This window comes from Zootoca vivipara, chromosome 6 (genome assembly GCF_963506605.1).
Source record: "Zootoca vivipara chromosome 6, rZooViv1.1, whole genome shotgun sequence".
In the NCBI taxonomy this organism is placed as follows: Eukaryota; Metazoa; Chordata; class Lepidosauria; order Squamata; family Lacertidae; genus Zootoca; species Zootoca vivipara.
Genome location: NC_083281.1, coordinates 58,435,633 through 58,452,298, shown reverse-complemented (window position 1 = coordinate 58,452,298; position 16,666 = coordinate 58,435,633). Strand labels below are relative to the sequence as shown.

The 16,666-nt window shown below is 47.0% G+C and overlaps 1 protein-coding gene across 1 annotated transcript in view; it reads right to left on the bottom strand.

Moving 5' to 3' along the window:
- JPH3 (junctophilin 3) overlaps positions 1 to 16,666 on the bottom strand; it is an 86,011-nt gene that overhangs the window by 55,358 nt on the left and 13,987 nt on the right. The window contains exon 2 of the mRNA XM_035120767.2: positions 9,041 to 9,818. Within this exon, the coding sequence (XP_034976658.1) occupies positions 9,041 to 9,818 (778 nt within the window). The remainder of the gene's footprint in view (positions 1 to 9,040; positions 9,819 to 16,666) is intronic.

The window sequence follows — 16,666 nt, the reverse complement described above, 5'->3', positions numbered from 1 at the left end:
GAGGGGAGCTGAGGGAAGTCCTTGGAGGGTGGGAGGGTGGGAGGGAGGGAGGGAAAAAAGGGGGGGATGTAATTGGATATATTGATTGCTAAATTGTTTTGGTAAATTTGTCTCAATAAAAAAATTATTTATTTTTTTAAAAAAACACCAGATCCTGTTGAATGGACGCTTGGTGCTAAACAGAGTTCTTTTTGTGAGCAACTGAAGGCCAGAGCCGCGACTGCCTCGTCTTCCTGCTCTTGTTCCTCCCGCTCCATTCTCCATCTGCAAAAGGGGACAACATAGCCACTGGGCAAACACCCATTATAGGGGATGCTGAAAGCTCTGTGGCAGGCTAAAAAGCGGCTGGGCCATGCTCTGAGCAATCAGGCGGAAAGCCCCTAGGAAAACATGTTATTTACATGGCCACTGCTCATGCGCAACAGCAGCGCACGTCCCTGAAGCATCTCTCCACTCCTCCCTCCCCCACCCCACTCTCGTCTTCATCAACGCAAAAGGCATAAAGGACTAGCAAGGAGCTTTTAAGATAGTGAAGGAGCCTGGCCACACCATGGCAGTCCCCCCCAACCCCAGGAAAAGGGAACACAAGCTTCCTTTCTCAGTAGAGCTGCTTTCTTTCTTTATTTCTCTCCTTCTCTCCTTCTCTTTCTGTTTTTCTCCTTCCTTTTCTCTCCCCCTCCTCCTTCACTACATCTATTCAGGAGCAGTGGAAAAAGGCCTGGGCGAAAATGTTGGCCAGCACCCTTGTTGGACAGCATGATAGAATCCCCCCCCACACACACACCATTTTTAAAATTTTAGTTTTAAAATTATACAGAAAATAAAATAAATAAATTACAAAGAGGAGAAAAATGGGAAATACATAAATAATACAGTCCACAGCATCACCACAAGCACGAAGAGACCATTATTGCAATATATTCTTGTACAAACAATTAATCTGTCAAACTGAAATATACATATGTGCACGAAGGCTTGCAAGATACACAAAAAATAAAGGTATCACTTCTGCTTCCTGTGCTCTTTCCTCAGTTTTATCCGAACAAGAATTTTTTATTATCAGACACCTGGGAGTAAAGTTCTCTTTATAGCAAAACAGTGTTACCCCTTCTCCTTATTTAGCTTACACAGAGAGGAGAAAATAAGGAGCTCATTTTGCACTTGTCAGCAGCAGCAAGTGGGACTGTGGCAAAATTTGGGAAGACCTTCAGTTTGGTTCACTTTGAATACGGTCAAACCTCAGTTTATGCCTACCTCAGCCAGCGACCGCTGCGGACCCGGAAGTGTTTACATCCGGGTTCTGTGGCGTCGGATGTGCAGACGCAATCTGCGCAGCTCACGCATGTGCAGAAGCAATTTGCGCACACGCAGAAGCGTACCTTTGGGGAGAGACCGCTTCTGCGAGCGACCACCTCTGTGAAATGGATTGCAAACCGGGGTACCACTGTACTGATACTCAGCCCTCCCTTCTTGAACATGACAGATTCATAGAACTGTAAAGTTGGAAGGGGCACAAGGGGCACCTAGTCCAACCCCCTGCAATGCAGGAAACTATTTGCCCAACATGGGGCTTCAACTCACAACCCTGAAATTAAGAGTACTATGCTCCACCAGCTGTCACTAATCCTGGCTACTGTATTTATGCTTAGGCCCCATTTATTGCTCATGGCCTTTTCTGACAAGAACTGGGTCAACCCTCTCCAACACCCAGCATTCCTCCTCACCCACCCGCCCAGCCAACTTTTTACTCTCTGGGCCCCCACAGACTAAAAAGTGGCTCTCCAGCTCCTGCTCTCTCCCACCATTCCTTCCAAGGAATCTCTGGCCTCAGACCCTGCTTGCCCATGATCTGCCTACCTGGCCTCAGCAGCACAACTGGCCCCTTTCGCTGGTTCCTTCTGCCTGTGCAAATGACCCAGTCCCCACAAAGCACATTAGTGACACGCTTTGCCATAAGAGCTCCCATAGGGAGGAATCTACCTGGTCTTTCTTTTGGCTGTCTAATTTGCCTCTTGGGAAGGTCAATGTTAGTGTTCCGGCGTCGTTTCCAAGACCAGAGCACATTCAGGAAGCTGGTTGTGCCTGGACGGCTAACCCATTTTCACAGGGTTCTTCTGGGCACAGGAATGGGGAAGGCCACTAACAGAGGCACTGACAGCGTGGGGCTCAGGGCTGTGTGGGTTGCCCTCTGAGCTGAGTCATGGGAAAGGTTCACATTATGGGATGTGACATGGAGGAATGGCCCACAGCGATGCACAGAGGCTCAGGGGGTCTCAGGGATTTTGTTTTGAGTGGGGGTGGGGAAAGCCTTCCCCGTGTCACCTTTACTCTAAGCTCCTGCTTCTGGAAGGATCAAGGCTGGCACATTTTATCCCAGCCCTCATCAGGCAAATGGCCCATCCTCTGTGCTACACCTCCAGGGACACATGGGTACATGGAAACTGAAAAGTGTGTCCCCACCACAACTCCTGCCAAGGCGGGGGGAAGCAGGGGACATTAAGTAAATATTTATGCATACCTGGAAGAAATGATCTCCCCCACAGATGAAACTTTGTTTGTCAATCCTTAAATCAACCACATTATCTGCTCTGGCATTCACCTGTTTTGCAGCCCCATGAAATGCAAACAGCAAGACAGCATCTGTGTTAATAAAGTCTATGGAAATTGTGCCATCTTCTTGGTGGAAGATGGGTTTTTTTCCTTCTCCCAGCTGGACCCACCCACAATCCCATCACCATGGAAAATCTGCAACCAAAGCCGCAAGGAGAGAGATCTAGCCTCAGCCATGTTCAACAATCTGTTTTCTCTCCAGTTTTGACAACAATTTTTGCAAAAATACTTAATCTCATTGAACACAAAAGCTAGCATAACCCACAGGGTTCATTCACGTCTGCAGATAAGGGAGCCAGCAGCTTGCTGATAAAGGGCTTTAAGCATCCATCTTCTACATGATTGAAACATAGAATTAATCTAATCCAGCAAAGCTGGAATGCTCACCCAACCCCTCCTCCTTTCCCATCCTCATTCATTCCAGTCTCATTCAGAAAAAAATATCCAGAGAAGAGTGTGTTGCAAGCAGAAGCCAGCTTCCCTGCAAGGCACCACATGATGCAGAAGAGCACTTCTGTGGAGTCAAGGAGTTGTTTTCCTCTCCTCAATCTGAGTGAGAGTTTTGTGAGATTTACAAGGCCTGCTAGGATAGTGCCCTTCTGCACATTCATCTGCCAGGAACTTTTGCATAAATCCAACAAGTTGTCTGTGGAAAGAATTGCTCGATTTCTTTTTGGGGTCACAGTGTCCTGAAAATATCATTAACTTGCTCTCCCCTGCACACCGACTGTTGACATTCCTCGCACATGTTCAAGTGTTTCTCTTAAGAATGGAAGGAAAGGAGAGGAGCATTTTTCACATGGAGAAAAATGGGCTTCAGGCTGCATTGTGAGAAGCAGAAGGATAGCTAATCCAGGAGCACCTTTGACCAGTTTGCACTGGTAAACCAGCAACGCCCATTCCAGGACACACTCACTACTGTGATTCGTGCATTGCTAACCTCAAGGCTGGACTATTGCAATGCACCTGGAGAGCTGCTGCTGGTCAGGGTAGCCAATACAGAGCTAGATGAATCAATGGGATATGGCAGCTTCCTGCATTTCTATGATCTACCTAGTTGCAAGGAAGTGAAAGTGCAGGAACAAAAACGGCCCCTGTTACTTCAAAAGTAGCCTGCATTTCCTCTTTTACTGTGCCATTGGGGATTCATAGAATCATCGAACTGTAGAGTTGAAAGGGACCCCAAAGGATCATCTAGGCCAGGCATCCCCAAACTGCGGCCCTCCAGATGTTTTGGCCTACAACTCCCATGATCCCTAGCTAACAGGATCAGTGGTCAGGGAAGATGGGGATTGTAGTCCAAAACATCTGGAGGGCCGAAGTTTGGGGATGCCTGATCTAGGCCAACCCCATGCAATGCAGGAATCTCAACTAAAGCATCCATAACAGATGGCCATTCAAACTCTGCTTTAAAACATCCAAGGAAGGAGGGTCCACAACCTTCTGGGGGCATCTGTTCAATATTAATCGACATTAGTTACCCCTTCCACATTAGTTACCCCTTCCAGTTTGGCATCATGTGCAAATTTGATGAGCATCCCCTCAATTCCTTTGTCCAGGTTGTTTATAAAGATGTTGAGCAATAACGTGCCCAGGACAGAGCCCTGCGGCACCCCACCTGTCACTTTTTTGCAGGATGCTGAGGAACCAATAACAAGCACTCTTTGGCATTGGTCAGTTGACCAGATACAAACCCACCTAACCATTACCTCATCCAGCCCACATTTTACCAGCTTCTCCACAGGAATATTATGGGGAACTTTGTCAAAAGCCTTACTGAAATCAAGATACACTACATCCACAGCATTCTCCTGATCCACCAAGCTTATAACTCTATCAAAAGAAAAGAAAAGAAAAGAGATTTGTCAGGCATGGCTTGTTTTTGAGATACTTATGTTTTCTAAGTGCTCACAAATGTACTGTTGAGTTATCTGTTCTAGGACCTTTCCTGGTATCAATGTCAAGCTGACCGGTCGGTAGTTGCCTGGGTCTTCTCCCCCCCCCTTGAAGATTTGAAGACAATATTTGCCCACCTCCATTCTGCAGTGACTTCACCTCTTCTCCAATAATTCTCAACAATTACAGTGACTCTGAGATTACACCTGCAAGCTCTTTTGGGAACCCTTGGTTAGTACTGCAGTTTATAAGGAGGATGTAAGGCTATATGCAGGTGGCGCTGTGGGTTAAACCACAGAGCCTAGGGCTTGTTGATCAGAAGGTTGGCAGTTCAAATCCCTGCGACGGGGTGAGCTCCTGTTGCTCAGTCCCAGCTCCTGCCAACCTAGCAGTTCGAAAGCATGTCAAAGTGCATGTAGATAAATAGGGACCGCTACGTTTCTGTGTGCTGCTCTGGTTCGCCAGAAGTGGCTTTGTCATGCTGGCCACATGACCTGGAAGCTGTATGCTGGCTCCCTTGGCCAATAATGCAAGATGAGCGTGCAACCCCAGAGTCGGTCACAACTGGACCTTTAAGGCTATATTATAGGTCATGTGGAGCCACTCTGATAGAACTGATTCTAGTTGGCTATGGAGGAGCAGCGCTTCAGCCCTGCTAAAAGGGCTCTAGTCTAGCTAGCCTCAAAGCAACCTGTGACCCAGCAAAAAGAACTGCAGTCAAAAGAGGATATTGTAGGAGCCTTGGACCCCAGCCAGCTAGAGGCTGTTCTCAGAATAACAGCCCCAGTATAACAACACAGAGACAGAGGACGGATGACACAACTGCTTTGCTGGAGTTTAAACTATGAGATTATCACCCCTGAATCTCAATCATACAAAGAGGCACTGAGGCAACCAGATGAGTCACACACTCACACATGAAGAAACAAGATGAGAGAGATTACAGGAAGTGGGTCACACTGAGGACTCTCCTCCACTCACCCACCATCATCCTGAAGCCCATTCTGTGTGGATGGAAATAATCCTGTCATTAAAATACATTGAGAAGGGAGCATATTGGAAAACTTGTTCCAGCTGTTATAGCATGCTGGTCTTCAAGTAGTGAATTATGGCCACAAGTGGGCCACAGACTCCTTGAAGCTGTGCCATACCAGGGTACCACAACAACTGATATTTTTAAGGAGAAGTGGAAAGGCTGGGAGAAACACAAGGTAAGCCTACTTGTCATATTTAGCGCTGTGGGTTAAACCACAGAGCCTAGGGCTTGCCGATCAGAAGGTTGGCGGTTTGAATCCCCGCAACGGGGTGAGCTCCCGTTGCTCGGTCCCAGCTCCTGCCAACCTAGCAGTTCGAAAGCACGTCAAAGTGCAAGTAGATAAATAGGTACTGCTCCAGCGGGAAGGTAAATGGTGTTTCTGTGCGCTGCTCTGGTTCGCCAGAAGCGGCTTTGTCATGCTGGCCACATGACCCGGAAGCTGTATGCCGGCTCCCTCGGCCAATAAAGCGAGATGAGCGCCACAATCCCAGAGTCGTCCGCAACTGGACCTAATGGTCAGGGGTCCCTTTACCTTTTTATACAGACTCAACAGCCTTGGTTTCCTCAAAAGACGCCGGGAAAGTACTTTGGTGTGGTTGCTATGAATTTGCTGTTAGAAATCTCTACCCCTCTTTCTACACCACACATAAACCAGCCTGCATGGTTCTGTTTGGAAAACGAACAGTTGTTAAAGTGCCTATCTGTGGTATAGATAATATGGGCTGAAAAGGTAATAGGGAGAAGGATTAAGACAGTGATGGCCAAACTTGGCCCTCCAGCTGTTTTGGGACTACAATTCCCATCATCCTTGACCCCTGGTCCTGTTAGCTAGGGGTGATGGGAGCTGTAGTCCCAAAATAGCTGGAGGGCCAAGTTTGGCCATCACTGGATTAAGAACATAAGGAGAGCCTGCCTTCTAAACTGTGTGTGTGTGGAAAGGGCTATCGTTTTGTTATCAGGTCATCGTGTCCTTTTGTGTTTTTATATGGTAAACCACCCTGTGATTCTTGGATGAAGGGCAGTATATAAATTTAGTAAATAAAAGAACTAAGCCAATGTCCCGTCTAGTCTGGCATCCTGTTCTCACAGTTGCCAACCAGATGCCTGTAGGAAACCTGTTAGCAGGACTCAAGCACAAGAGCACCCCCCCCTTCCTGGCATTTCTCGCAACTGGAATTCAGGAGCATTATTGCCTGCAACTGAGGAGGCAGAACATAGCTATCCTGGCTAGCAGCCATTGATTAATGTGAAAAGAGGGACATGCATGTTTTAAAAAAAACCTAAACCTAAAGATGTGAAATCCTTAGAAGAAAGAAAGAAAGAAAGAAAGAAAGAAAGAAAGAAAGAAAGAAAGAAAGAAAGAAAGAAAGAAGATTATCACAGTGTTCCACAGCACAGACTTTTGTGTGTGTGTATGTGTTGGAAATGTAATTAAAACTGGAAGATCTGTGTAATTAAACAATAGGGGTAAAACTGGGTCTGTCCCGCAGGTGCTAAGCGTTGCTCAGCAATTATTATTTTTTTCTCAGAAAGCCTCCTTCATCTGGGCAGAAACTGTCTGTGCTGTCCCTGGGTGTGCTGGCTTGATTTTACTTTCTTTTTTTCTGGGTACGCACAGTCCCCTGCTCTCTGGCAGAGAGAAGCTGTGGGCTGAAGAGAGGCCAAAAACTGGGGCCATCCTCAAGGGCCTGTCTGAGAAGGAAGTGGAGAGGGCTAGCTATGATTTCCGCCGCCCCCACCCCCCAAAAAGAGAGAGACATTCTCAGCCTTCTTCCAAGGTATGTGATGCTGCTCTCCATTCTAGGCAAGTGCTGGTCTGCTCCTTGGGATGGAAAAACATGTTAGATCCCCAGATTCCAAGATCGCATTGGCAGGGGCAGGAAGCAAAAATGGCAAATTACTTAGGCCTCATTTTAGGCACCTGGGCAAAAGGGCACCTGGGATTTTTTCCCTAGCTTTGGACATTCTACCTTCTCTCAAATCTCTGAATCAAGGAAATTTGAATTCCAGGCATCCTGAAACACAAAACGTCATTGTTCTAGGAAGGAAGCCCCATACCTGTGCAAATATGCTAGCTATGACTCTTTTTTTTTTAAGAGGGGATGACTGGTATTTGCTCTGGATTGTCCTCACTTCAATTAGTATGTATCATGAGAATGTATAAACAGCGCACGAAATGTAACACCAACTTCATTTATCTTCATAATGAACCTACTGAAGTAAGCCATGCTGTGAGGTGGGGGCCTGTCCAAAGCCTCCCCCTGAACCTTATGGCCAAGTTAGGATTTGAACCAACACACAGTAAGAACACAAGAAGAGCCCTGCAGCTGGATCAGGCCAAAGGAGGTCCATCTAGGCCAGCATCCTGTTCTCACGGTAGCCAACCAGATGCCCCAACAGGAAGCCCCCAAGCAGGATCTGAGTGAAACAGCAGCACTCTCCCCACTTGGGATTCCCAGAAACTGGTATTATTCAGAGGCATAATACCCCCCAACAGTGGGGGTGGAACACAGACATTGTGGCCAAGTGCCATAGTTACCTTCATTACTTGTACCTACTGTTATTGATGCTTTCTTCTGTACCTTGCAGTAAACAGAGAACATTGTGTGGGACAGAAGAATGTATTGTGTCGCTTGGACTGTTGTGGTATGAACAGGGAAACTGGAAACAATCCTGGTGTCTTTAAGAAGGCCTAAAATGCTGGCCTACAGCCCAAGACCACCATCAGAGGACTATCACCTATCAAGCGGCCTCCTTCTGAAATTAGGTAGAGTCCTACAACATATGGAGGGTCAGCTTCTTCCCCCTCCTGTCTTAGGGTCAAATGAAAGTGCATGGGAACTATACATATTCTGGACTCCACACGTCTCTCTGAGCCTTAAACATCTTGCCTTGGACTTCAGGCAGACAGAGGCAGATCCACAAGTTGAGTTTCTACTCCCCACTTCCTCCTCAGCCCCATTTTCCTTGCTCCCATCAACCTCATCTTGATCTGTTCAGAACATTTATCAGATTCACACACTGCCCATTTCCTGTTTTGTTCATCCTCCAGTTGGAATCTTTGCTTCTCTTCTTCTGACTCACGGCCAAGAAACAACCCTTGTGTGCTCTGAGCATCAGACAGACCAACCAAGCCCTTGACATGTCATTCAGATTACAGTGCTGAAGCAGTATCAAAATAGCAATATAAGTTTTGATTATGAGCTCAGTGCAAAAAGGAAGAATGAGCCCGGCCTTCACCCAGGACTGCCCAGTTCAGGGCCCAAGTTCACAGCAGTTCTGCCCTCTATCTTACAGACCACACTTGTTATTCTGGCCTTGTTATTTCACCTCGTGGTACCATCCGTAACAAAGAGATGCCGCTGAATTATGTCCTACCACAGCCAAGCAGTGGTAGTCCCCTGCACAATCACCCCACCTTCCCTTCAGAAACTGGAACCATAGATATGTGCAGGACACCCTCCCCCTGCTCCTCTGACAACTCAGCAGCAGCCTTACCTGGAAGCCGCAATCTCCGCTTTCTGTTTGGCGATGGTGGCTGCCCGTTCGGCTGCCTCGATGGCTCGGTCCACCTTCTCGCGGATTTTGCTGGCCCTTAGCGGGATGAGGTTCTTCCGCTTGCCGCTCACCAGGATGTTCTGCTTGTACTTTCCCTCCTCCTTGGTGCCGTCTGGGAAGGTCATGCAGCCGTAGCCGTGGCGCTTGTTGTTGGCCCACTCGCCTTCGTACTTGAGCCCATCGGAGCGCTGGCTGACCCCGAAGCCCGACCGCTTGTCGTTCTTCCACTCGCCCACATAGATCTCGGTGGTGGTGGCGTCGATGTCGTCTTCGATGACGGAGAGCTCGGCCTCCCCTTCACCCAGGCTGATGGTGGAGTTGATGTCGCTGGCCGTGGAGCTGACCGTGCTCATGCCCGCCTCGCTGCGGAAAGAGCTCTGCTTGCTCCTCTGGCTGGCCAGGGAACTCTTGGATTCGGACTTGCGCAGCTTGAGCCCGCTCAGGAGGGAGCGTCGGAAGATGCCCTTTTTCTTGCTCTTGAGGATCTCGGCATCGCTGTGAGCCATCAGGACGAAGCCGCCCCGGGAGACGGCAGGGCTTCCGGCCAGGGCAGGCGAAGAATCTGGGTGCAGCGCTGTGCCATTGGTGTGTTCGCTGCGCAGAGAATTGATGGACGTCCTTAGTGGGGATCGGATAACCGCAGCCATGCCATACGGTACGCTCTGCCGGACACCATATCCCTGGCGCATCCCTCCAAGCCACTGGCCTTGGTATGTCCCTGTGAGCAAAGAGGCGGGAAAGGAAAAGGGGGTGGGTTAGCAAGCTGGTGGTAGCAGCACCCTCTGAGCAACACAGTCCCTCGCAAGTGGAAGCTCCTTGCACTCACAGGACTGCAAGTCATAGAATCATAGCATTGTAGAGTTGGAAGGGACCCTGAGGATCATCTAGTCCAGTGGTTCCCAACCTTCTTTTGGCCATGCCCCACCTAAGCATCTCTAAAATCCTGGTGGCCCCTCCCCAGTGACATATAATATTTATTACAGTGGTACCTTGGGTTAAGAACTTAATTTGTTCTGGAGGTCCGTTCTTAACCTGAAACTGGTCTTAACCACATTAGCTAATGGGGCCTCCCGGTGCCGCCGCCACACAATTTCTGTTCTCATCCTGAAGCAAAGTTCTTAACCCAAGGTACTATTTCTGGGTTAGCAGAGTCTGTAACCTGAAGCATCTGTAACCTAAAGTGTCTGTAACACGAGGTACCACTGTATTCAAAAAGTGAACTCCCATTCATGTGGAGGAAGCCTAAAAGGCCATTCACTGTTAATCACTCATTCTTGAATTTTCCTCCTTAAAAATCATATTGCCCCTGTGGGGCGTGTGCCCTACATTGGGAACCATGGATCTAGTCCAATTCTCCACAATGCAGGAATATGCAGTTGTCCCATACGGGGATTGAACCTGCAACTTTAGTATTATCAGCACCACACACTAACAAAATGAGCTATCCAGGCCCTGGGAAATTCTACGAACATCTGAACTTGTCACATTTTGAAAAGTGACAGGATGGAATTGCAATTGCAATGAAACATTTCCCACTGGTGAAAAGAGATTTGGATTTTTTTTTTTGAGGGGAGGTGTTATTTTCAACAGGCAAAGGCCAAATTATTTGTCAGCACAATGCTGCATGAAGGCCTTTGCAGGAGCAGAGGGTGGGGAGGCTGTCCTGCACAATCTTCCTGGCTGAAAGGCAGAAGCACTGCAGAGCAGTTCTGCATCAGTCCAGAAGAGGTCAGTGGAATGTATTACATAGCATCTGCTATGTAAAAAAGTTATTACATTGTTCTTCAATCTTGGCTCCCCAGATGTTGCTGGACTACAACTCCCATCATCCCTGACCATTAGGAAGGCTGGCTGGGGTTGATGGTAGTTGTAGTCCAACAACATCGGGGGACCCAAGATTGAAGAACACTGATTTAATACATTTATACACCACCCTCCCTACAAGGACCTCGGAGTGATTTTCATAGGTTTCATGGGTGGTCTTTCATTCGATATAAGAAGAGCCTGTCCTGAATCTTCCAACATTCAGCTTCCTTGGATGTCCTCTAGGATTATGAGAGAGGGAGAAACACCTTTCTCTATCCACTTTTTCCCTGCATTGACTTCTCTCTTCCCTTAAAGCCCAGAAATCTTAGCACACACAGACCTACACCAGTGGTTCTCATCAGGCTGCAGGAGAGGGAGAGAAATTGGACTGAAGACCCTTCCCATTGGATATGCTGAAAGACCAGCAACTTTTGACTTTTGATCCTCTCCTTGAAACCTTTCTTTTCCTGCCAGTCATTACATGTAACAAAGAAATTGTGCCTGGATTTTCTTTTCCCTCCCTCCCTCCCTCCCTCCCTCCCTCCCAATCCCTTTTCTTTTTGTATCGTGTATTTTACACATGTAAGCCTGAAGGTAGGGACTGTCATATTGCTGACATCTGTAAGCTTCTCTGGGAGCCTCTTTTGACCAAAGGGCAGGATAAGAATGCTTTAAATCCGCTGCCATCCCCAACCTGGTGCCTTCCAGGCGTACGGGGCTGCAACGCTCATCAGACCTACGGTAGCCACTGTGGAACTAAGGTTAGATGTTACAATGGTTTGCAGGACAATCCCAACCCTGTATAATCAGAAGAAAGTCACATTGAATTCAATGGGGCTTATTAACAGTGGAGTTAGGATTGCATTGGACAACTATAAAAGGAAATCAGGCAACTACATGGAGAACATTAGTAAGCCTATCAATGACTATGAGTTCTGAGGCTGAAATGGAAACTCCCTGCCCAGGGGTAAGTATACCACAATGCCAATACTGGGTGAAAACAACAACAAGGGAGGGCTGTTGCTGTCATTGCCTTCTCGTGAGCTTCCTGAAAACATCAAGCTTCCATTGAGGTGTAATGGTTGAGAGTGTTGAACTAGGACCCGGGAGACCAAAGTTCAAGGCCCCGCTTAGCCATGAAGCTCTCTGGGTGACCTTAGGGCAGTCACTGGGTCTCTCAGTCTCACTTACCTCACAGGGGTGCTGTGAGGAACAGAGGAGGAGGTGGAGAATCATGTCTGCCACCTTGAACTCCTTGGAGGAAAGTCTAGACCAGATGAACCTTTAATCTGATCCATAGGAGCTCTTTTTAAATTCCCTGCACACCAGCAAAAGTTGTCAGGTCTCTTTCCCAAGCAAGGCATTTTGAATGGATGGGTAGCGGAAGCAAGGGAGCTCCAGGATGAGGTATAAATTCTCTGTGTGTATGTGTGTGGGAGGGAGGGAAGGAGGGAGGGAGGGAGATGTGGCTCCAGGGCCTATTAAATATTACTGTTGGAGAAAATGGAAACACAGCCTCCATAGGTTCGTCACTGTCTCCCCCACCCGCCCCCAGCACACACACAAAGACAGAGAAGGGTGATGGAGAGAACGAGACAGATAGGATTAATGGAGGATTTATAGGATTAGCGCTGGGAAGTAGGGAAAGATTAGGGATTAGGATAAGGACCAAAAGGAGGAGGGTGAGGACTCAGAGATGAGGCTCATGAGCGAGTTGGTTGTATTGCTGGGCCTTCGGAAAATATATTCCTACGGCGATGAGCCTGGGGAGTCACAGTTCAGAAGGGAGCCTCCTCACTTGGAAAAAGCAGAAGGAGTTCACACCGATGTGTCTTTCAGTAGGCAACCAATGAGGGGGAGCTTTACAAGGCATGTAGAAATTCAACAGGTGCACCATGACAGGGAAAATGTCACACAGGAGATGTTGGGTGGAATGCACACTTTTTTTGGAATGCAGACTGCACTGCAGACACGGAGAAAGCTACCCATATGGTTTTCAAAAACTGTGGGACATTTTGCTGAACTAGGAAGAGATTGAGTGAGTTCAGCCACATAACTTGGGCACTGAAGTATTGAACACCTTTGTGACAGAGGCTACACAGCTGATACTGCCACCATCATTCCTGCTCCAGTGACCTCCAGTTTAGACTCCCATGCATGGGGATGCTCTTGGGGGAAATGTAGAAAATTGGATTACTGCAACAATGACAACACCAGAATGCTGATGGGAGATGGGTGTTGTTGTTGTTGTTGCTGCTGCTGCTGCTGTTGTTTTAAAAAAACACCATGCTTCTTATGTTCTATTGCCACTGAAATAATGACGGGGAGAGACCACTTTCAAAGGCTGCATCCTTTGTTCTGGGGTGGTCAATTTAGTTGCTGTCCAGGGTTGTATTCCTTTGATGGTTATACAGTATGTGGGGGGGGCAGATGCCAGTGGTGAAAGGAGCCAGACAAAAGAGTGTTTGGGACTGACTAACCTTGCATCACTTCTCATCCTGGCTACCTCATATTAAAATTCCCAGACCTATGCAGGCTTGATAAGAAGTGAGCCTCACTGCTTTTTTTTTTTTAAAAAAAGTTGTTCTCAAAAAAAGTATATGGAGGATTTATTTATTTAGTACAACAGAGCTACTGTTCTCGAAAGTAAGTGAAAGTAATTCCTTTCTGACCTTAGTGTGCTATGCATGGCAGAAACCTACTAATTTCTTCTCAGACAGCTTTTCTCCAAGACAACCAGCAAACGGATTTTTTTTTAAAGTTTACTTTCTTTAATTTAAATACTGCCCCATCTAATTGTTCTTAAAAACATAGGAGGAGGTGGAGAGGATTACACATTAAAAATCCATGGTAAATAAAGGGGAAATGAGGAGGAGGCTAGGAACTCTGTTGGGATGGAAGAATAGAGCAGAGAACAGGAGGTGTTGGGGGGGGGCTGCATAACATGAGGCTAGTGTGTTTCTCACTTGCGCTCTATCCTATACCCAAATGCAAATAAACGTAGGAGGTGGGCTGCATGTTCTCTGTTCTGTGGCTCTGGAACAGGGCAGTGCACAAGGGGAATAGCTCTGCTTCAGTCCACACTGATATGGCAGTGCGGAAATGGAAGGAAGGAAATATGAAGGAAGCTTCTGCTGCTGGAAAACAAAGGAGCTGTGAAGACAGCATTCATACCCCCCCAAGTGTCCCTATTTTCCAGGGATATACAGAAGCCATCCCGGTTCCTTATTTGATCCCGGAATGTCCCACTTTTCCTTAGGATGTCCCTATTTTCATCAGAGAAATGTTGGAGGGTATGGAGTCATATGACACCCCACCCCACCCCAGCCAAGGAGATAAGTAACTATACAAGCCTTAGAAGACATCTGAAGGCAGCTTTTTTAATTGAGTTTTTATATATGCTGGAAGTTGCCCAGAGTGGCTGGGGCAACCCAGTCAGATAGGAGGGGTATAAATAAATAGGATGTCCCTAATGTTGGAGGGTATGTGCATATAATGCCACAGGAGTATATATAGCTCCCAACTCCACCTGCTTCTCCCAGAGTAGCATCTTATCAAAACCTTATCAAAAATCTTATTAAAGTATGTGTTTGGGGGAGCATGTTGAGGATGTATAAAATGTGGAGTGGGGGGAAAGGAAGTTATCTGTTTCTTTCCTTAGGCTTGTTATCCAATCAGAACAGACCTCTTGAAATTCATGACCATGGCGAACATAGATCCATTAATTTCAGTGGGTCTGCACTGAGTAAAACTTAGTTGGTTACAGCCCCCAGGCACTGGAAATAACTCGCAGGAGGATTTAAACTTGTTTGCGTGCTGCCTTAATTAAAGCAACACATCACCCTGATTTTGAGTTAATAAAATTAATTAATGCGCGCCAAACATGGACTTGGGTTAGGAATCCAGTTAACTGGATCTAATGAAGTTGAAATGTACAAGATAAATGCATAAACAAATTTTCCAGTTTGATTTAAACAAGTTGGCATGAATTGGAACTTAAGCTTCTTCGCTTGTATCCTTACACAATGTTAATCTGGCATTCAGATTTCATTTGATAGCCTGTATCTTGAATTAAGAGGATCATACAGGAAGGCAATAGGAAAGGTGCCTCTGTTGGAGACCTTGGAGAACGGCTGCCAGTCAGAGTAGACTGTACAGAACTAGATGGACAAATAAGTTTGACCTGGAATGGCAGTGTCCTTTTTTATTTCCTATGAATTTGGATAAAATTTATTTGAACAGATACAAGCACATTCGGGAGAGCAAATTTGCCTCTGCTTCAGAGCTTAGCTCCTCAGCTTCTGTTCCAGGTGACTATCACTTTGACTGCTTATTTGGGTGGCTTATTTTGTTGGTAGGTTTTTCTTTTTAAAGAGGCCCATTGTTCTGGACTCTTTCTCCCCAGAGACTGAGTAATATTTCCTTCTTCCAGCCTGTGTGATTAAGCAACAGGCTTCTTTAGAAAATACCAATGATCAAGCAGAAGGCAGCAGAGCTGCAAAGGCCACCTCTGCCTGAAATGAGCAGGGGGAGAGGTAACAAGGCTATTAGAGAAGGAAGAAAGTGCTGTAAAGAAAGAGAGGCAGGCTGGCCGAGGGGAAATCCTTCTGCTGAATACAAGTAACAAAAAAATCTCGGGATGCATTTGCAGAAGATGGAGTGGAAGAGAAGGAACTGACTCACTCAGAACATGAAAATGCAAGGATGCTGGGGCATGGTCGGGGGCGGGAAGGGGGGTGCCTGAGGCAGACAAGGCTACGAAGAAAATGGGAGGTGCTTTGGCTTGAATCTTTACCGAGCAGGAAAGGAAAGCGCGCACTGCACCACAGCTTCGACCTGGATTTCGATTTTTTGAGTCTGGAAATATGCTGCATTGGCCTCCAACAGTGGATTTGGAATGCAGGATTCATTTCCATGCAAAGTGGCAGCGTTGAAGAATCTCAGGCATGTAATGCATTAAAACAGTAACAACACGGCATATTGCAGTGAGCTACCTGGCCGTTTAAAAGCAGAGGTGCTTAAAGATGGAAACAGCAGAAGCTTTTAAAGGTGCAGCAGGGCATCATTTGGTTCCAAAAGAGTCTCTGGTCCCCACAGTGTGCACCTTTAACAGGCACAGCTATTCTTTCCCATTCCCCTTCATCCCCCCCCCCTTCCCCACCAAAGAGAGAGAGCGAGAGTGAGTAGATCTGCAGGTACATATTTCAATAGCTCTGATGGTTGAGTGAGGGAGTGCGTTGCCTCAAAAAAACGTTAAAAGGTGCATCTTTAAAAGCAGTCAAAAAAACCAGCAGGGGTACAGGGTTATGTGAGTCACTTGGCCACATTCAGTAGCATTTCCTGACAATCAGAGAACTACATCCCATCATCAGCATTACAATGGGTGTAAGCAGGGGCTGCAACATGGAATGCTCCTGTTCAAGGTTCTGGCCAGTCAGACCCTTCCCCAGGATACTCCATTCCATTCCCTCCCCCAGTTTCCAGCTTTCCCCCTTCAGCAGCCAGCCAGCATTCTGTGCCTACTGAGTACATCCAGGCTTTGGTGAGTTGCTTTGGGGGTTGTCCGTTTGCTTCCTTACGTTTTTGTTTCTATTTTTCCTTCTTCTTTTTGGTAGCTCTATAATGCTTGCTCCCTTGAGCTGAAACCTTTCTCCTGTTTGTGTATGGTGCAGTTTTGGCTAAATGAGGATTGGCACTCACTTTGCAAAACATTGCTAATAGAGGAGACGGTGCTAGCAGAGGAGATGGAGGAGAGAGAAA